Raw genomic sequence first — 22,618 nt, 5'->3', positions numbered from 1 at the left:
TCATGGCAAATGCTCATGGTCAAATTGTCTCATGGTTCATTCTCTTTCCCCACCAGAGCTTCTCTCACTGGAATTGCTAGCTGCCTCTTCTCTGGCCCAGATTTTGTTATTATACACAGTACACTGTAGCTGTCTTCAGACTTGCCAGAAGAGGGCGTCAGATCTCACTATGCGTGGTTGTGAGCCACCATAGTGGGATTTGAACTCAGGACCTTCGGAAGAGCAGTCAGTGCTCTTACCTGCTGAGCCATCTCGCCAGCCCTCTGGCCCAGATTTTGGCTGATGAGCTTTTTATTAACTAATCTGAGGTGATGAAAAACCATTCTTATAAATCACTGAGACAGGAGATGCACCAATCGTCATGACAATGCAAATGTTCTTACTACAACCAGATCTCTGGGCACAGAAATAAGTGTCTGAATACACAGTGCACAAAACTATCCCCAACATGCAGTGTGAACATAATGGGAATTTTAGCCCATTTATGGTGTATGGACTTTTGTGTTGTAACATGGCAGAATGAGGGTGGTCCTCAATGTCATTGTCATTTCATAGAGTCTATCAGTAATGCTGCTGCTGATCAGTTCCCTGTAAGACCCTGTGCATGCCAACCAAGTCCTTCACTACTGCACTGCACCACTCAACCCCAGCATGGGCTTTGGTTTTGTGAATTGCTCACTCCCTGAAACTAAGCTACCTGACATGGTGACCATGAACACATAGCTATTCAAATTCCATATCATGAAGTCCAATAAATTAAAATGAAATATTCAGTTTCATAGCTTCCACGGCCTGGTGTCTGTCTCTATAGGAGAAATTATTTTTGAATGGTGCAAATTTGTATTTTTTTTTTTTTTTTTTTTTTTTTTTTGGCACAGAAAACTGTGGTAGAAGGTCCGTCCAGGGTTAACCCCTATTCTGCCAGTGTGGTAGTCTCAAGGGTCCAGCTGTTCATCATGCCTTTTAGTGGTTCTTATACCAACCAGCATCTTACACCATTCATAAGCTAAGGGTAATACTGGACAGCTGGAAACAGGAAGGCTGGATTTTATAATCTTTCTGTATATTTGCAAATCATATCTTACAGGATTACATTTTGATTGGGAAGCAGCATTGGGAAGGAGGCGGCTGGTGCTAATTGCCTCCATGGCTGTATAATTATGTTGTTTTGTCTCAGTCTTTTAAAGATTCCTGCCTCAAGTTCTACGAAGCAGAGATGGAAGAGCTGGACTTTAAGAATGATACAGAGCTGTCCCGACAGCACATCAACACCTGGGTAGCCGAAAAGACAGAAGGTGAACACAGAGTTGTTTGTTTTTAGTGCTGAGGTTTAACTGCAGGGCCCTGAGCATGCTGCCACTGAGCCATACCCCATCTTTCTTAAGCAGTGATACATTTGTTTGTTTGTTTGTTGTGAGTTTGTGTATGATGCATACCTGCAGTCAGGACAACACACAAGAGTTAGTTTTCTCTTTCTACCGCTGGGTATTAGAGATTCTATTTAGTTCTTCAGGTTTGGTAGCAAGGAGCCAGACCATTCCTCAGTCTCTAGTCTTTTTATTTTTATTTTTGCTTTTGTCTTTTGAGACAGAGTCTACCATGTAGCCTATGCTGTCCTGGAACTCACTCTGTAGACCAGGCTGTCCTGGAACTCAGGGATCCATTTGACTCTGCCTCCCGAGTGCTGGCATTAGAGGTGTTACTGCCATGCCCACCTCATAAATCAGAACTCTTAATTTTTTTTAAAGATTTAATTATTTATTTTATACATATGAGTACACTGTAGCTGTACAGATGGCCATGAGCCATCATTTGGCTTCTAGGAATTGAACTCAGGACGGCCCCGCTCGCTCCGGCCCCGCTCACTCTGGCTTAATACACTGTAGCTGTCTTCAGATGCACCAGAAGAGGGCGTCAGATCTCATTACGGGTGGTTGTAAGCCACCATGTGGTTGCTGGAATCTGAACTCAGGACCTTTGGAAGAGCAGTCAGTGCCATCTTGCCAGCCCAAATCAGAACTCTCAAGCTTTACCCATCACAACTCCTTGTCTGAGAAATTTTTGTACGACCTTGTATAATATTACAAGACAGCTATACATTTAGATGGTCTATAGAAATGTGTTTTAAAGCAACTCATTGGTATACCTATATTTGTCATAATTAAAGATGGAGCCAAACTTTCATATTAATGAGGGAGAAGTTTATCTAAACACAATATAACCCAAAGAGATTATAAATTTAAAGCTTTTAAAAATTTTTCATATGTGTTTATGCCTGTATAAATTTATGTGCACCCTGTGCCTTCAGGTGCTTGAGAGTCTAGAGAGTGACAGATCCCTGGAACTGAAGTTATAGGCAGTTGTGACCCACCTGAAGTGGGTGCTATATGAACTTGTAAGCATTTAGTCATCTTTTCATCTACCCAAAGATGTAATGACTTGATGCTTACTTGCTGAGAATAAGAGTATGAGAATATGGAAAGACTATTTTTTTCACAATGAAGCCATTCTGTCTATAAGAGCAGAAAAATTTGTATGTAGTCACAAACACTGCATTTCTAACCTGACGGTTTCAAATATGAGCTGATATGTTTGACTCAGTGTTTGCTGGCATTATATTTCATTGTGCTGTACAGTGGCATGCAGGACCAAGGTCACAGTGAAGTGATGTGAAGCAAGATGGAGCCACTGCCATAAGCACCTGGGGTTCATGCATTTGGAACTGAACGAAGCTCTGGTTATTGCATGTTCAGAATGCTTTGACCGTTAGCAGTCTTCCCAGGGACTCCACAGTAGGCAGTATGATCACAATCTGCTGTTTACAGGGCCCTTTTCTAGGTACAGACTTTACAAAGCTGTCTCTAAAACACTGTCAGTGTCTGACACTTTGCCTAGCTCTTTCCTGTTCCTTTTTATTTTTACTTTTTAAAGCCAGAGGCTCACTATGCATTTCTGGCTGACCTTGTTATATAGTCTGGATTGGCTTCAAACTCAGAGAGATGGGCCTGGCCCTGACTCTGGCTCGGACTCTGTGATTAAATGGTGTGTTACTACATCTGGCTTTCTCCAGCCTTTAATAGTGTGTCTGTGATGTCTCCCAATATTTGATACACTTCTTCGAGAACAACCAACCTGCTGTCTCTCCCATCCTTTGTCCATCCCTCCCTTCCTTCTTCTCTCCCAACCTCCCTCCCTCCCTTTCTTATTTTCTTTCTTTTTAAAGGTTGTTACAAAAAATCTAAAATGCTTTTCTCCTGCAGCTCTTCCTTCTCTGGGTGAAGTGCTCCCATTCTGTAGCTATGTAGCATGGTTGCAGATACTGGGCTGAGCACCCGTTTACCTGTGCCTGTAGACTGCTTTGTACTTGTAAGGTCAATTTTATAACTGCTGTTCTACTTTCAATTCCTTTTTAAGTTGATACATAAATATGTATATTGACAAGGTTCTGTGTGATTTTCAGTGTTTGTTCTCTAATGTTCTGATCAAGGTAAATAAATCTATTACTTCAAATATTTTAAGATGGAATTTATAACCAGAATATTTGAAAACAGCCTAAAGTTCCTTCCTTAAAGTTGTAGTTAACAGTTGTCTCTTTCCAGCTCAAGTGTATTTAAATTCCAACTGCACATTTAGCATCAACTCATATATTTTATGTGTTTATTTGAACAATGAAGTTTTTCTTACCAGAATCTTATCAGCTTTTTTTTTCTTTCTCTGTAACTCTTTAACAGAGTGTGTCTTTGGTACTGGAGAGATACGTTAGCACTTAAGAACACAAACTGCTCTTGTAGAGGAGCTGAGTTGGTTCCCAACACCCAAGCCAAGTTTCTATCATTTCAATTGGAGGGGATCTAACATCGGGGGCCTCTGTGGATATCAACACATATGTGGACATACTCTCTCACAAACACACATGCATAAACATAATTACAAATAAATCTTTAAAAAACAAAAAGGTGTCATCTTCTTGTTGATGTCAGGGTTGTGGCTTTAAGGCTAAATGTCTATATTGAGAGAAGCGAAATCTCTTATGCAAACGTCTGACCAGACCAGCAGTTGGCGCCATTTGCCTATCAGCTTTTGGCATGTATCAGCCATCTCTGTTAGCTAATTGGGTCTTGTCTTTGTTACTGTCCTTTTGCTATGGACAGACACCATGACCAAGGCAACTGTTATAAAAGAAAGAATCAAATTGGGAGCTTGCTTACAGTTTTAGAAGGTTTATTTCATGTTCATCTCGGCAGGAAGCGGACAGGCATGGTGCTAGAGCAGTAGCTGAGAGCTTTACCTCCTAATCCACAAGCAGCAGGAAGAGAGAAGGGTTGGGGGGGTGGTGCTGTGGGTTTTTGAAATCTTAAAGACCACATCTTCTCCCTCAAGGCTATACTTACTAATCCTTCCAAACAGTTCAGCTGAGGCTGAGCATGCAAATATATGAGCCTGTGGGGCCCATTCTCATCCATACCACCACAAGTCTTTAATTAGCTTTCTTTTTAAAATTCCTTCTTTCAGATAAAATCAAAGAGTTGCTGTCTTCAGGTACAGTGGACTCGGACACTCAGCTGGTCCTTGTGAATGCCATCTACTTCAAAGGAAACTGGGAGGAACAGTTTAACAAAGAGGACACCCGGGAGATGCCATTCAAAGTCAGCAAGGTAAGCACACTGCAGTAACTGAGGAGACTCCTTGGCAAGGTCCTCGGTTCACATTGGCTTCTAACACATAATAAGGAGGGTCTTCCTATAGCCTGTGCCTCTAGTGTCTCTGGATCACTGTTCAGGCAGGATCCTCGTTCAGCCTTGGGGCCTTTCTCTTCCCTTCTCCTTTCACTTGTTGGCAATGATGGCTGCAGGCTACATGGTTTCAGGGCTGGCCGTGCTTCTGTCATGGGCTATGCTGTCACTGACAGATGTGGAGTCCAAACCTGATGGCAGAGCTCTGCAGTGTACTTGAAATGGTCTTTCACAGAAGTTTGAAAATAGGAACATCTGAACTCCAGGTGTGGTTTACGAGTCTCCTTGTGGCCCTGAATGCAGCCCATCTCTTGTTCACAGTCCGTTCTTTTCAGTGTGTCCTCCCAGAAGTGCTGTCTTGTATCTCCTGCCTCCTTCAAGAGGACCACATCTCATGTTGGTTCCTCTAAAGCAAAACAGAGGGAAAATAACCTATCTTACCCTGTTGGAAAAACAGCTGAGGGCAGAGAGCTGTGTAATGAGTGCCAGGCTTATGGTTGGCTCCTCCTCAGGCCTTCGAGGAGGAGCCCAAGGCTGGACATAGTCCTGGACATCTAGATGCTGGGTGGAGAGGATTTGGGAACAGAGTGAACCTGTGGGCTGAGGACAAGCCTGGGGCTAGGAGGGTGGTGGGGGTGGGATGGGGAACTCTGGCTTAACTCATCAGTGATTGTTCTTAGCTTAGTGGTGGTTATCTGGGAGCACAGAGGGGCCTTCTGTGGGAGACGTAGGCTGTGGTTCTGTAGATGGAGGCTTTCTCCATGCTCCCTGTGGTGGTTCTTGATGAAAGAGACAGTCCATGTTTAACCATACTGTTTATTGACTATTCATCATGGAAGATGGGTGCATACCACCTTTTTGGGGTAGACCAGAAATTAAATACCTTTAGTAGGATGGAATGTCTGGAAAGGGAAGCCTATTGACTAAACCCTCAGGGCCTTTAGATTCCTCATTAGCATGGAGAACTCTCTTCTGATCTACATGACCATAGGTCAAGTTGTGATCCAGGCCAGGAACCTGGTAGGGAGCAGGGAGCTGCCTACTGTCTCAAGTGAGTGCCTGGGTGCTGGGAACTCTGAGCCTGCTCAAACTTACCAAATTTCGGTTGTGTGAAGTATTAAAAAAAAAAAAAAAACATGAACCGGCATGTTCCTATGTTTGTGCCAGCAACTCTCTGCCCTGTGTGTCTGACCTGCCATGCACTGACAGGCAATGACCGACCTGTGTTTATCTCATGGAGACTCTCTGGTCTGGGTCTCCTGAAACATCTCCATCCAGCTCGTTACATTCCCACAGGCAGTTTGCTACTATGCCAGCTCCATGCTTCAAATCCCCCACCACCCCTGTGGTGCCCATCAGGCCGTCAGGCAAACCCACATTTTGCTGCCGTACGTTTCTCCTGAGAACCCAGATGAGGAAAATGCAACGCCAACTTAGTTCAGAAACAGTGGTAACTCAATTGCTGGGTGCAACTACTAAAATCCTAAATTGTAAACCTTATTAAATCTAAATCCTCAGTGGCAAATCCAAAAGGGCTTGTCTCCTGAACTGACCAATCCGGAAGTCCCGCTTACTCGCCCAGAGATTGACTCCTTTATTCATTAGGGGCTTGGTTCACAAGAAGTCACCTGAGTAGGTGACTCACTCCTTATCTGCAGCCAATCCCAGGAGAGTGGAATTAGCATCAAAGTACAGACAGCCCAAGGCTGGTCCACTACACTTTCCTGGCCTGGTCCATTGTCCACACTAGAGGGCAGGACGTGGGTGGAGCTGGGGCTGCCTACCTCAAGTGATGTTCTTGGGAACTCAATCTCCTTTCCTGCTATGCTACCTTTAGCATGGGATGTTTTTCTTCATGCTTACAGCAGGGCTTTAACCCTGATGTAGTTCACAGGGAAGGACTTAGGTATAGAAACAAAAAAAACTTTTTTTTTTTGAGGTTTTTCTCATATATTACATAAGTGGAACTACTTCCTGTGGCTCCTATTAGATGCAGAGTTAAGAGACATTGTCTTGTTTCCTTGACTCTAGACTAGGACACAGACAACTGTGTAACTACAGCAGCTGCTGATGGTAATCCATATATGTGGCCATGCCTCCAAAGACACAAGATCTTCTGTTCTGTGGATTTTTTTTTTTTTTAAATTATGAGCAGAATTCCTGCCCATTAGTTTGCCACTATAGCCTACAGATCACTTGAGATCCTACTGTGTACCATGCACTAACTGGCTAAGTGTGCCCACTCTCATGAAGCTCTGTCTTTTCTGGGGAGAGAAATTTGAGATAAGCACAGGTAAGAACACAGTGGTTGGCTGCAGAGACACAGAGAGGCAGTGGCAGGATGCTGTGCTTGAGTGTAGATCCAGTGAGAGCTGCTGAGGAAACTTCACTGTACGACTGCACAAGAGCAGACAGCACAACCTACAAAGTGTGTTCTGGATTCTTCAGACCAGTGTCTTGGGAGAAAGAAACATAATCTAGTTAACCACAACACTACAAACATCCCTATGACCAAAGAAGAGAGTGAAGTAGAATAGGAAGCAGGGTGGGCTTGTCTTTATTATTCTGGGATGTTTTAAGGATTTTAATCAGTCTTTGTTCCTGGTAGAGTGGTACCACAAAGTGTTATCCAGCCACAGAAGTGTGGTCTGACTTGCCTTGTGCTGGGACCTATGGCTGCTGTGCTGAGGTCAGTGACAAGGAGGTCATCAGAGCATCCCAGGGCTGTGCTGATGGCAGTCTCTTTAAAAAGCAAAGTCAGGTTTTGGTTATAATTCAGAGATACAGACAATACAGTTTTGTAATGAGTCAAACCAGGGTATGAGAGAAAGACAGGACTCAAGGACATGAAATGGGATTGGCAACTGGAAGGAGGACATCACTGTCAGTCAGGATGAGTAAGACTTGTAGGTAGAGCAACTATAAAAAAGAATATCAAAGTGCAGGAGTCAAATAGACTACAAAATAATTATTCCATTCTTCAAGGAGCAGTTCAGGCCAGAACAGTGAATTTGAGAATTATGTTCAAAGTCTATCTCCTCCCAATAGAATGAATTGTTGGCCCAGGACATTACAGGTGTTTGGTGACTGGGTCAGTCAGCTTCCTGTCATTAAAATGTGGAGACACCCAATTTAACAATAGAAAGGGTTTATTTGACTCATTGTTAGAGGTTTATGTCTATGATGAGATGGATCCATTGGTATAGGCCCTGTTTTGAGGGTATAGAAAGGAATACTGGGAGCAGGCATTGGAGCAGAATAATTCATTCCAAGACCAGGCAGTGAAAGACAGGAAAAAGCCCAAGATTCCTCAGTTCTGTTGAAGGGAACATCTCAACAATATAAATTCCTCCCTCTAAGCCTCACCTATTAGAGTTTCTACCACAGTGCCATGCATGGTGGCAAACACCTTTAACCCCAACACTCAGGAAGCAGAGAAAGGTAGCTCTGAGTTCAAGGACAGCCTAGTCTCTGTAGCAAGTTCTAGATCAACTAGGGTTACAGAATGAGAGTCTATCTCAAACAAACAAGATTCTATCTCTTCCCAGACTTGAAAAATGGGCCTTAGGGTTCATGTAAGGTCTAAACCTGTGTTTGAGAGGCTGATGAAGTATTCTAGAAGTCAGTTCAAGAATATATGCTCTCAAGGCTGGAGAGGTGGCTCAGCAGTTAAAAACACATGTTGTTCTTGAAGAGGATTGTAGTCAAAATCTAGTACCCACTGGTGTCTCATAACCACCCATAACTTCAGTTCCAGGGGATTTGATACCCTTTTCTGAAATATACAGACATTAAATGCCCATAGTCATGTGGTACATGTATATACATGCAAGATAAACACTCATACGTATAAAATACAATTTAAAAAAGCAAGCATTCCTAGTTTTAGTGCCTGGCTCCTTTGGTTGAGTTTGCCCAATGTGTCACTTGTGTTCCTTTCAACTCAATATTTATCCTTCCTTTACAGGATGAGAAGAAACCTGTACAAATGATGTTTAAGAAGTCTACCTTTAACACGACCTATATTGGAGAGATATTCACCAAGATTCTGTTGCTTCCCTATGTTGGCAATGAGCTGAACATGATCATCATGCTTCCAGATGAACACATTGAGCTAAAAACAGTAAGGATTATGGGGCCTTGATGGAGCTGTGATGGAGAAAGAGTGGCATTTGGGTTTCTGCTGGGGCAGTTCTCCTAGGCTCCCATGATCATGTTTTTAATCTTTCATTCTTGTGTGGCTTTGGTGGAATCCAGGACCTGAGCTGCTCCCTGTCCCCTCCCAGCTACCATAACAAGTTACAGCCACACTTCCCTGGGCACTGTAGAGCCTGCCTGTTGTTTCAACTACCTGCTGTGACAGCATTGTTTGTCCTAATGTCTTCACCTCTCTTCTAGGTGGAAAAGGAAATAACTTACGAGAAATTTATAGAGTGGACGAGTCTGGACAAGATGGACAGAGAAGAGGTAGAAGTATTTCTCCCAAAGTTTAAGCTGGAGGAGGATTATGACATGAAGGATGTCCTCTGCAAGTTGGGCATGACTGATGCCTTTGTGAAGGGCGTGGCAGACTTTTCTGGAATGGCTTCCAAGAAAGGCTTGTTTCTGTCTAAGGTTGTGCATAAGGCCTTTGTGGAGGTCAATGAGGAAGGCACAGAGGCTGCAGCTGCTACAGCTGCCATCATGATGTTGAGGTGCATGAGGTTCACTCCCCGCTTCTGTGCCGACCACCCCTTCCTTTTCTTCATTCAGCATGTTAAGACCAATGGGATTCTGTTCTGTGGCCGGTTCTCCTGTCCTTGAGGAAAGGGTGTTCCTGTCAGTCTTTTACCCACTCTCCATGGTTTGCCTGTAACCCAAGTGACCTTATCCATAAATGCAATGGCAATTATGAAATAAAGGGCTTTATGGCACCCTATCTTCAGAACTGAGTGTCTGTCTGCCTCATAGAAGGGCTTTTTCTAGGATCTGGATCTGCTCTCCTGTGGGTTTGTGGTATTGCTTGCTAGAGCTCATCATTGCTGCAGGACCCTGTGGCTGCCAACACAGGCAGCCACGTGTGCTTCTTTTCTTTTCCCTTGGTAGCATCAGGATCTCATCCCACTTTAAGTGAAAAAAAAAAAAAAGCCAGCGTGTTGAAGTTTCAAGGAATGGACAGTAGGGAAAGTTCCCTTTCCCTATATTTGTCTCCCCTGTCATATGGTATGACACATAAGCCTCTTTAGATACTTACTGACCACTTTCTCCCAGGGGTTGGGAACATGAGGTCGTTCGTCACTGACAGAAGCCATCTAGGAAAGGCTATGACAAGCAAGTGAGTTTTCTGGAGAAGGCCCACTGTTTTACATGGCTGCAATGGGTGTGCTCTGGAGAGACATAACCCCAGAGACTTTGTCTCGGGATTGCTTCCCACTGCTCATATGCCTCTCCTGCCACTATTACATGGCCCAATGATTCCTTGGCATCAGCCCACCCTATTGGGCAGATTTCCTGCAGATCAACATGAAGATGGACTTTCATGAATTAATGATGTTTATATGAATTAATGACTATAGAATTTAAATGATTTTAAGGAGAAACTTCAAGGAGATGGTTTTAGTTGTTTTTCCATAAAGTTGTAATAAAGTTAGAATAAAGAATAGAATGTGCACTCTCCTCATAGAATAGTAAGTAAAGACTGCATTATAAGGAATGCAATGAGCCTCCATAAATTGCACTAAGAAGAGAAATAGGATTGGAACAAGTTTGTGATCAAGGAAAAACATTCATTCTAGGTCAGGTCTAAGGATGAAGCCACAGATAAGCACTATGATATAGCAAGGCCATGTGAAACTGTTGCTTTGACCTTATAATGAGCTTATAGAATGAACACTGCTTTGAACTTTCAACATCATCCTTACTTCCCTTTTGTATAAAGTTTTATCTGTGAGGTAATTTTATAAAGAACTTTTTTTTTCTAAAGGTATAAAAAAATTGAGAGGAAAACCAAAATGTGGCTGTTGGGATTCTGTTCCATCCGACAAATATATATATGTCTGCCTGCCTATGTGTACGTATATACATGTGTATGTAAGAACGTGTGTGTGTATATAAGTATGTATATACACTTGTGAAATTGATGAAACAGGTGATCAGGCCTGGCCAGAGTATGATCTCTCTATCCTATTCTTATTTACCAGCCACATAAGAGTTAAAAATTGCAGAGTTTCTTGCTAGGCATTCTTGACAGCCCTAGAAAATTACATTTTATCCCATCAGTGGTACTGACTCTGTAAATTGTCCACTGCTGTCAGCTGGCGGATTGGAGGATGTTGACTCCCAGTAGCACTGATCTCAATCACTGCTGCCACACCCCTAACTGTCTATGATGTCAAAGCTAGCCTTTGATAATTCACATAAACACCAGGTGACTCTCTACTTAGTGACAAGTATTATAAATAAAAGGTGACAAGTTTCTGTAGCCATGTTGGGCACTTGCTGGAAATACAATAGAAGCATTTTTTGGGGAAAGTAAGAAATTAAAGGGGCCAGGGTCTATGTGAAAGATTTTCACCTTGAAAACCTAAGGGCTGGCAGGAAGAACTTTCCATGTCCTGTGTGCAGTTTTGTAGCTTCTGACTTCACCCATGCTGCTGTGGTGACAGTAGAGCTGGGTAACGTTAAGACGAATGGAATTTAGGACTTGATGTGAAGAAAGGGTGGGGAAGGCTTGCTGCTTTTGTTTTGTTGATATAGTAAAAATACCTGTGACTAGAAAGCATGAGCATGGTGGTACAGGTGAATGATTCCAACACTTGGGAAGTAGAGGTAGAAGGATCTAGTGTCAAAGCTATCTGGAGTTAACTGGAGTTTAATGACACAAATTAAGTGGACCTAGCACACACTGACAGAATATTCCATGTAAATACTAAAGAAATCACATTTCTCAGCATCCCATGGAAATTTCTCCATAATCTATGACATATTAGGAAAGTTTCATAATCTATGACATATTAGCAAGTTTCAACAAATTTAGGAAAATTGAAATAACATCTTCCATTCTGTCTGATCACAGTTGAATAAACCTGGCTACCAATACAAACTACAGAAAGCACACATACCTATGGAGACTCAGTAACATACCTGAATGGCAGTTGGGTCAAGGAAGAGATCAATAAGGAAATTTATAATTCCTAGAATTGAATGAAGATGAAAATACAACCTACCCAAACCTGTGGGACACAAGACAATTCTAAGTGAAAGTAGTTCATTACAGCAATAAGTACCTACATCAAAAGTTTGAGAGATGTCAAATTAACAACAATGCATCTGATCCTTGGAAAAAAAAGAATAAACAACAACCAAAAAGAGCATGGAAAGAGATAATCTAACTCATGGCTGAAAGCAATGAAATAGAAACAAATGGAATGCAAATAATCAAGGAAACAGGTTCTTTGAAAAAATTAAAAAGACTGACAAACTATTAGCCAATTAACAGAGAGAGAGAGACAGAGACAGAGACAGAGACAGAGACAGAGAGACAGACAGACAGAGAGACAGAGAGACACAGACAGAGACAGACAGACACAGAGACAGACAGACACAGATACAGACACAGACACAGAGAGACACAGAGAAACACAGAGAGATACAGACAGACAGAGAGACAGAGACAGAGAGAGAGAGAGAAAGAGAGAGAGAAAAAGAGAGGAGATAAGAAGATCTACATCAATACAATTAAAGATAGCAGGGAGACATCACTGAAAAGAGTGAGGAAACTCAAAATCATGAGGACATACTTAAAAAAAAATGTATCTTACCAAACTGGAAAATCTAAAAGAGATAAAGGAATTTCCAGATTTATATTACCTACCAGAGTTAACTCAAGATGAAGTACATAATGTAAATATATACAAATGATGAGATGGTAACAGTAACTAAAATTTCCCAGCTAAAGCGAACCCAGGTGGATTATGTGAAGAAATGTGCCACCTATGCTCCTCAAACTATTCTCCAAAATAGAAAAGGAGGAAACTTTTCTAAATTCTCTGCATAAGATCAATATCATCCTGAGACTAAAACCAGAACAAAAGGAAGAAAGAAAAAGAAAATACAGAAAGACAGAAATTCATTATAGTCCAACCTCCCTGATGAACATAGACATAATAAATCACAATAAAACACTTGCTAAGCAAATTCACATCACAGAGATCATCCATCGTGATCATTTGGCTTCATCCCAGAGATGCAAGAAGGTTCAAGATACCTAAAACAATAAGCATAATCTACCACATAAGTGCACTAAGGGACACAGACCACGTAACCATCTCATAGATGTAGCAAAGGCCTTCAACAATACCCAGTATCTTCCCTTTGTGATACAAGTTATGAAGAATCTAAGGATATGGGGGTCATATCTCAACGTAATAAAGGCAATATACAACATGACCAAAGGCAACATTATCCTAAATGGGGAAAGACAAAGTATTTCTTTCTAGTAGCATAAGAGATGAGACAAGGAGGGCCACTCTCTCCATTCCTGTTCAATATTGCGCTTTAAGTCTTGGCTAGGACAAGTGGATGAGATAAAGGGGATACAAACAGAAAAGGAAGAAGCTTAAGGCTCCTTATTTGAATATGCAATAATTATATGTATAAAAGATCTCAAAGATGCCTTAAGAAAACTACAGATAATAAACACTTCTATCAAAGTAGCAGGATACAGAATTAACACATGAAAGTTGCCTTTTGTATATAAACATGCCAAGAAGAAAGTTAGGGAAGCAATGCCCTTAAAGTTTTTTAACCCCTTCTTCCCCAAAACCAATGTTCAGCAAAGGATACCTTAATTCAAGTAAAGTGGCAACCTACAGAATAGAAAAATGGTTACCATTTGCATGTCTGACAGAGTGTTAGGATCTAGGATACATGAAGAATGAAAAAAAAAAACCTATTTAAAATTTATACTGAGAAAAATGTATGTATTTTCAGTATTGCTGTAGACAATCATCTACATAACACTGTTAAATTGATTGTCGTTTTATATCAAACAACTTTTATAATACTCATTTTTATTGTTATAATATTTTATTAAAAAAATAAAATTTATATTGAGAAAAAAAAGAAAAAAAAACCCTAGATATGAAGACATCCAATAATTAAAAATTGGGAAATTAAGAGAAGGAACTAAGCAGTTCTCAAAGAATAAATGCAAAAGGCTGGTAAATATTTTTAAGAATGTTACATTCTTTGCTATCTGGGATGTGCAAATTAAAGGCTGCTTTGAGATTTTATCTTACAAGTCAGATTGACTAACAAAGCTAATCCCTCAGACAAATGACTACAAATGCTGATGAGATGTGGGAAAGGGAAGTACCTACTCACTGTTGATGGGTGTGCAAACTGGCACAGGAAGTGTGAAAATCACTTTTGAATTCCTCAAAAAGCTAGGAATGGATCTACTCTATGATCTAATCATCTAACTGGCATTCTGGGGGCATATTCAGCAATATTCTCTAAATGTGAAAAGTCAAAATGTTACGGATTCAAAGCCAAATTATATTTGGCTACATGATTCTGTTATATATCTTTTCTTGTATATAACTTTCTTGTGATCTAAAATGAAACTATTTATAATTAGATAATTGTCAATGAAATCTGTTGCTACCCTATTAAAACCCATCTTTAGGGGCTAGAGAGATGGCTCAGTGGTTAAGAGCACTGACTGCTCTTCCAGAGGTCCTGAGTTCAGTTCCCAGCAACCACATGGTGGCTCAAAACTATATGTAATGGGATCTGATGTCCTCTTTTGGTGTACCCGAAGAGAGCAACAATGTACTCACATAAAATAAATAAATCTTTAAAAAAACAAAAAAACTAACGCCCCATCATAGTGTCCTGTAAAAGCAAATCTTCAAATCTTATTGGCATTTCTTTACCAGTGCCTCTTCTGTCATCAACTCTTCTATTTACCCTCCATAATCTCCTTTGCTTAATCACTTCCAACTAAAATGATTTTAGATGCCATAACCTATGCTTATGGGCACTCCTTTAATAACTAACTGCTTTGACTTATACCTATAGGTAGGCACCTTTTTAGCCTGGATGCCAATCCAGTTCTCTCAGAATATTGTCCAGCCACACTGTTTGTACTCGTACGGGCAACAGCCTCTTGATGCACTAGTATAAACACAAGCTTCTGCACCAGAGACCAGCAGGTACTAGATACTACTCATTGTAGATCATGAGGCCCAAACCTAATCTGTGGCTGTCTAATTCTAGCTGAGAAGAAGCTAGATCTAGCCCATGCCCATTGTTCCTTGGGCCTCCTCTATCTTCTTTTCCTGTGCAATCATTCTTCTACTTGTTTTTGATAGGAACAAAAAAGTCTAGGAATGTAACTGCTACTCAGACCACAAAACAATGCCTGTGAGTATCTAGCTATCAAAGTTCCATGTATATGATGTCTTACTTAAGAAATCAGTATACATCAGAGGGGGTATTGGTATACACATATTCTGCTCCCTAAAATCTTTCTGTCTCTGGGGAATCAGAGGGCCGGGCAGCAGACTCTTGCTCTGAAACCTCCTCCATCAGAGAGCTGAAAGAGAGTCTAGGTTTGCTGATAGGTTTGGTAATTAAGAGCACTGATAGCTCTTTTGAAGGGCCCAGGGAATCCAATGCCTTCTTTGACCTCTGTAGGCACCAGACAGCATGTGGTGCACAGGTATATGTACATGAAAGATCCAGGCATACATACATGTGGTGCACAGGAGTACATACATGTGGTGCACAGGCATACATACATGCGGTACACAGACATACCTACATGTGGTACACAGGCATACCTACATGTGGTGCATAGGAATACATACATGTGGTGCATAGGCACATACAGGCAAAACATCCATACACATACACATAAAGTTAAATTTTAAAAAAGAAGAGACCATGACTCTGGCATGTGGGCCTAATTCCTATCTAATGAAGCTCTTTCATAAACCACATCTCAATGTTTTTTGACCACGTTGATTCTTTTGCCCCACAAAACTTCAAAACTATAGTGCCCTTGACATACTAAAACCACCAGCATTTGGAATAACATACTTTGTTCCTGTCAATCAATCAGTAAACAATATAAACTGCTGTTGAGGTTTGATCTTTTGATATTTATTGTAATGATAAGTACTGGCCCCCAAGGCCAGGTTGCATCTAAGAATGAGAGAATCCTTATACAAGATGACCTTCCTTGCTCCTTGGTTTATAACTATAGGTTAAATAAAAATGTGGACAGCCAATAGCTGGGCAGAAGAGATATAGGTGGGGTTTGTGGTTCCCAAGCTTGGGGTCTGAGAGGACCAAGGTGGAGAGAGAGGAAGGTGGACAGAGGAGAATACACTGTGGGGTAAGAATTTAAAAAAAAAAATGGTTGTGAGGGCTGGCCAATTGGAGTTAAGACCAACCCAGATTGAACATAGTAATTAATAACTCCAGTTTATTGATAGGAAAGTAGATTCTAATAGCATAGAGGGTAGATATCTGCCAAGATTTAGTGCAGATAAAGGCTTATTATAAATTAAAGGTCATGTGTATCTTTTATATGGGAATTAAATAACCAAAGGGAGGTTGAAGCCCCTGACTGGGATTAAATATTTTCAGCAACAAACTGCAGGCAATAACTTAATGATGTGGCAATGCTTCATACAAAAAAAATGGGCCTGACTCATTCAGACAAATTTTTGCCTTTCATTTTCTAATTTAATAGTTCAGAACAAGGATTCTCCTCTATTGAAGGACACAGCAAATATGGTAATGAAAAGTATTGGGGAAATTTTATCTTAATTGATCTTTTATAGGAGCCTCATAAGGGAATTTGTTTTTGGCCCCGTGGACTCAGAACAGCAAAGAAACCTACACATTGGGTCTTATCAATGGATCTCTACCTATGAGTTGTTTTCAACATTTTTTTTTTTGGAAGAGGATCTTGTTTTTAGTACCTTGATGCTTCCAGTAAATGACTTAGGTCTTGTCACCACATCATACAACACATACATTTTTCTAAGTTAGGAACAAGTGGGTCAGAAAGAGGAAATAGGGAACAGAGTGCAATTGAGGCTGTGCATTCAGATTGTAGGAGTTAGTTAATTACTTTGGAAATCCAAAGTATAGTAGGATTTAACTCTGTTTATCTCAGAGGTTGGTTAGTTCTGAATAGGTTGGATACACTGTGTGTAAGCAGAAAAAATGAGTAGTTCTAAATGATTGCAGACCTCATTATTCACCTGGTTACAGGTTGGGTGAAAGTTTGATATGTAAAGGCAATCTTCAAACAGTATTTCTCAGAAAACCCATTTTTATGGGAGGGCATAGGGCTGGTAGCTCTGGGAGGATACAAGGGGCTGGCTCTCCTGGTCATTGTCCATCCTGGATCTACTTGATGACATGAGTCTTCTTTTCTTCCTTAGTCTTTGAGTTTGACTGCTATCCTCCAGATTACAGGTCATTAAATTCTAGATAGCATGATTTTAGGAATATCATCTGTTACCATCAGCATCAGTGCCTGCCTCACACTGCTGAAAACATACCACAGTGCTGTCTGTAATAACCATCCCTTCCCCTTCTCCAAAACGCAACTCAAACCTTTCATGCCTTAAGGTCCTACATCTATATGATAGATTAACAGTGCCAGTCAGGCCCTAGTATCTCTTCTCAGCTCTGAAGCAGTCTCAGTAGAAAGACATTGATCTTGTGTCAATGACTTGTCCTTCCTGATCTGTCAGGGGAAAGCTGTAGAGCAAAATGGCTCAAAATGGAAGTGCCCTCCCACCTCCACCCCTCCCCTGCTTTAAAAGCAGAACCTAATTTATCTTAAGCCTGATCCTGTAACTCATGTTGCCTTGTGCATTATGGGATCTCCTAATGACCCCTGTAAATGTATTACTTAGCAGAATAATGAGATGGATATTTCCTGTTTATCCAGATATGACATCACACAAATGGTCCATGACATAATATTGAACAGCTTCCCCTCTGATATAAAATGGCACCCTTCTATCTCAAGAGGGAGAATCTCTCTGAGAATTTTCTTTCTGCGTTTGTTTTGCCTGTACTATACATCCTTTATTAAAACTCTTATTAGTTCTAATCTGATAAATAATTTTATATCTTTGCTGCCATCTTGCTTGTTCTCAGGCAATTTATTCTTACATAGTTCAGGAACCCTTGCCTAGAGAATGGTGTTGCCCTCAGTGGACATATTAATCAATTAAGTCATCCCCTAACAGACATACCCACAAGTCAACCTAATGTAGACAATCTCTCATTGAGAGTCTCTTGGCAGGTAATGGTCGATTATATCAAGTTGGAAATTAAAGCTAACATCCTATCAGGTTTTATGCATTGCTGGGGATCAAATCCTGGGCATACTTTATGGTAACAAACACTGTATCCACTGAGATTCATTCACAGACCAGTTTGTCTTATTTACAGATGTCTATAAAAATGTCCTAAGGTCAAATAAAGGGCTCAAGTACAATGAAGTGACTGCAGAAAGCTAGCCTGTCAGTACAGATTATTCAAAAGGCAGTTACAGTGGCTTGTGCCTTCTAGTGATACCTTGGCGGAACCCAGGGGGCTCTTGGAAGTGATCTGAGTGTCATTAGGAGCAATAGCAGATAAGATATGATGGGGTTAGGTTCCCCACCTGCTGGGCCACAGACCCAGTGAATGTTAGTACCCAAGCAGCCTGACCTGGGGTGGTTGGACAGCAAGACCCCTCTCCCTTGTAGAGCACAAGCCATGGGGTTTCGAGCCTCTTCAGGTTAGCCTTCTTCCCATGTGCCTCAGATAAGGTTCTGCTCTAGTGCTGAGGAAGGGATGCTAGGAGTCTTGGCTTTGTGAGCTGTTAGGTATTTTCTCATGGAAACAGAATGAATGGATAATGCTACATCCCTCTAGAGATGGGAGGAAAGAAAGAACTAACAGGCCTAAGAACTAGTAGATTGGTTATCTCAGGGTAAGACAGGTGTCAACTTTTTTCAAAACCCAGCCTTCTCACCCCTCTTACATTGCCTAGGGGCATGGTTAATTTAACTAAGGACCCTCTTCTCTCACAAATGCATACTTTCAGCCCCTTAGCCTGCATTCTAGTCCCTGCCTGTATCCTTATAGCCCTGTCCTGTTTGGTCTCAGCTTTTCTGAGTCTCTAACCTCTGACCTTACTACCTTGGCCCCAGCCCTGCTGTACGCCAGGCTAAAGCTCAGGCTCAAGTCCATGCTCGTTGAACCAAAGCTCCATTCCTTCTCACTGAAAGAGGTGACCTGTAAATCCTGTGTCCCCGGCTTCCTGCTCTTGGCCAACTGGTGTGTGAGTGCTTCTGCCCAAAGCTTAGTTAGCTATGAGGCCTGGTGATAAGGAGTCCTCGGTTGGGCATGCCCTTCCAGCAAAGGCCCTCTCTGCTATGCTGGATGCTGTGCTTGCTCCCTGGAAGGGATAGACACTGGAAGTGGGCAGCAGCTGAGGGTCCGAAATGTTTGCAAAGTTCTGCACCTCTGGGCAGATGCTAATAAGACCCAGGAAGCCCAGGGTTCCAGAGTAGCAGGCCGCTGCTGAGTGCACTTTGCCTCCATTGGTTTGACTGTGCTATCCCTCCTTCTGGTTCAGCCCTTCCCTGCCTGCTAATGAGGTCATCTTGGTGACTCAACTCACTCTTATCCTCTAGGTGTCTCAGGGAGAGGCACTGTTTTTTCTGACCCCACTTAGGTTGAATATTCTCAAGTGCCCCGCCTATCCCTCCAGCACCTGCTACTGGAGATATCAGAATTCTTAAGCTCGTGGGTCTGTAGGCCAGTCCTTACCAGTCTCACTCTGTTCCCAACCCTAGTGCTTTGGGCATGTTCATAGAGTCTCTAAACATCTGACCCCAGTAAAATCCTTCCAGTAAAATCCAAATAACGTCCCTGCCTCCTCACCCTCCCCCAAGAAGACCAAACTACCCCCCCCCCCATTCTCCTCTATTCCAAGGCTATTTTGTTCAACTCTGGCCACCCACTTCTGTTCAACAGGGATTCTTCATGGCCCCCAATCACTCAGGTTCTTTTTTAGAACTAGCCCCTCTTCTTTGTCCCCAGTAACTCATTCCTCAGCCCTTCCTCTGGTCTCCCCAGTCAGCTGCTGTCTCTTTGCTCTCTATTCACCTTTGTGTACTGGAATTCCTGAGAATTCTTCCTCTCTCTGGGAACCCCTCACCAGGGCCTATGACTTTAAACTCTATCTATTTGACATCACATTGACACTTGGTTCCTAGACCTCTCTTGAACTTCCATCTTTCCCTGTCAAAATTGAAATTGATTCTGGGCCTGGTGTCACAGCTATGCCAGCTATGTGGGGAGCTAAAGAAGTTTGAGTCTATCCTGGGCTACAGACAAAATTTAAGGCCTGCCTGGGTACTTACTAAGACACTATCTCAAAATAAAAAGTCAAACCAGGGCTAGGGTTGTAGCTCAGTGGTAGAGTGTTTGCCTAACATGCAGGAAAGCCTGGTTCAGTCCCCAGTACCACAGAGGGGAAAAAGTGCATCATTTTACTCAGACATACTGTGATATGGCTAAGAGGGTAAATGCTTGTCAGTCAAGCCTACTGACCTGCGTTTGTTCCTTAAATCCCATATGAAGGTGGTACTAAAGCAATTACTACAAAATTAGCTTTCAGTCACCACATGTAGACTGTCATATACTCTCACCCATATCACACACACAGACACACACACACACATACACACAGACACACACACACACACACACACACACACACGCACACACACACACACACACACACACACATACGCGCGCACACACACACACACACATACGCGCGCGCACACACACACACACACACTGATAATAATAAAGTAAATAACCAAACCATGTTTCCTTAAATTCCTCTAACTTCTGTTTTCCCATCTTGCATGTTGTCCTAGTCTCTAGCCTGCTGGGCCAAGTCATCCATCTGGGTCATGGCTGTTTCCTTTCTCCTTACCCAACTAAGCGCAAGGGCATCCTCTTTCGTGTTTTATTAATTTCACTTACTTATTTAGATAGAGTGTCTCACTCTATATCTTTGGTTGGCCTGGAGCTCTCTATTTAGACCAGGGTGTTCTTGAACTTGCAGAGATCTTCCTGCCTTTTCTTTCCTAATGCTGGGATTAAGGGAGTACCTGCCTGGTTCCTGTTAGTGATTGTTATCTGAAAAATTGGCAACATTGGTTTCCCTGCCTGGATCCCATTCCTGCCATGCTTCCACACTGCTGTGAAGCAAGCTTTCGTATCTTAATTCTGAGGATGTTGCTATGTGCTCGGAAGTCTATAAACCCACTGGCATGATGTCATGAATATAAAACAGTTCAATATCTAAGCTAAATTGCATTCTATTTAATGATACATTATGAGCTATAGGTTTCCTGTGGTATAGGCACACTTCCATGTTTCCCAGTCTGCAGAGCTGGAATAGTCCCTCTTGTGTGTCACTTACTCAGCTCAGTGTGTCACTTACTCCTCAGGCTTCAGTTTTCAGTTCTAGTGCTAAGGACTCTGACACCCTTTTAGTCCATATTCCCAAAGGTAAACCTACTGCTCCTGCTTCTACTTATTCTTGCCCCTATATTCAGCACAGGTACTCCACATACCACAACATATTTCATCTGCTAGCCCATCTGTACTGAGGACAGACACTGTATCTTCTCTATTCTGTTTCCAAGTGGCTCCTGGATGGTTCCGTAAGTAGAATGACTCTGTAGAACAAATGAAACAATTATACAACATCTGGCAAGCCTTTGGAACCACTTTTCCAATATTAGCCAGCTATATAATAAGGTCCTTAAAGCTGATGCTCACACATAAACTTTCTGAAGAACAAGACTGTAATTTTTCTAAAGGATTTTGCTTACCTATGAAGTTACGTAATTAGCTCTTAGGCTGAGAAGAACCTCTGTCCTTGTGAAGGTCTTAGTTGTTTTGAGACAAGCTCTGGAAAACAGGAAGGGAAAAAGTGTGTTGGGAGGCAAAGTCTGAGCAATGCTGCAGGAAAAGCTCGACAATAGAATCCTGTTATACCCGACTGATTTCTCTGTGAGCTCAGCAAACAGATGCCTTCCTCATAAGAGGCTGGGGTGCTGTGCTTTGAGTGCTCCCAGCACAACTCATGCTGAAGCTAATCCCTCATGTGAGGTATTGGGAGGTGGGGGGCTCTTTGTGGAATAATTAGGTCATGAGAGCTTTGCTCAGCTAATGCATTTATGGACTATTTGATTAGCACTGGGCTATCTTGAGTGAGTCAATTATGGAGCCCAGTCGCGCTTGTCACTTGTATGTATTTTCCTTTCATAGTGTCAAGACATGCACCTCAACAGGACTCTACAGATATTCTCTACCGGCAAAATGATTGTCATTAGGATGCAATCCCTTAACCTTTGGCCCCTTGGCCCCTAAAATCACAACCTCTGCTCTTTATAAAATATGTGGTCTGAAGTATTCAGTGATAGCCAAGGAAAATGAATTAAGACAGACAGGAAACATAATGAAAACAGAAGTCTTGCTTTCATTTAAATACCAAGACACTTTTATCAAGGATGAACAGTGACATATTCATCTCATATCACCTCCACGTCCCTTTGTGTGGAATCCAAATGGGTATTGGAGGGGATTTTTCAAGATGACCATGAAGATGACCAGGGAGGTTCCTTTTCAGTCTCCAAGACCACTGGCTGCAGTGCAAGCTCTAATTATAACCTCTTGCTCTCAGAGCAGTCCCCAGAGCCAGGGGTAGTAGAATATTGTTCCTAAGTTCTAATCAGAGGCTGCCTGACATTAGTCTCATAGCCCTCAAGCCCCACACTCTAGGTGTCTCCAGG

The 22,618-nt window shown here is 41.9% G+C and overlaps 1 protein-coding gene across 5 annotated transcripts in view; it reads left to right on the top strand.

The window, feature by feature from the left end:
* The window catches only part of LOC116082570 (serpin B6), a 91,614-nt gene extending 81,954 nt beyond the window's left edge, over positions 1 to 9,660 (top strand). For all 5 annotated transcript variants that reach the window (XM_031359467.1, XM_031359466.1, XM_031359469.1 and 2 more), the window contains 4 exons: positions 1,178 to 1,295; positions 4,513 to 4,655; positions 8,701 to 8,856; positions 9,132 to 9,660. In XM_031359467.1, the coding sequence (XP_031215327.1) occupies positions 1,178 to 1,295; positions 4,513 to 4,655; positions 8,701 to 8,856; positions 9,132 to 9,536 (822 nt within the window). In that variant the 3' untranslated portion in view covers positions 9,537 to 9,660. The remainder of the gene's footprint in view (positions 1 to 1,177; positions 1,296 to 4,512; positions 4,656 to 8,700; positions 8,857 to 9,131) is intronic.
* Positions 9,661 to 22,618: the final 12,958 nt, after the last annotated feature.

The sequence above is a fragment of the Mastomys coucha genome, unplaced genomic scaffold, assembly GCF_008632895.1.
Source record: "Mastomys coucha isolate ucsf_1 unplaced genomic scaffold, UCSF_Mcou_1 pScaffold7, whole genome shotgun sequence".
In the NCBI taxonomy this organism is placed as follows: domain Eukaryota; kingdom Metazoa; phylum Chordata; class Mammalia; order Rodentia; family Muridae; genus Mastomys; species Mastomys coucha.
Note: the sequence above shows the minus strand (reverse complement) of the source record. Positions and strands in the feature narration are given on the sequence as shown.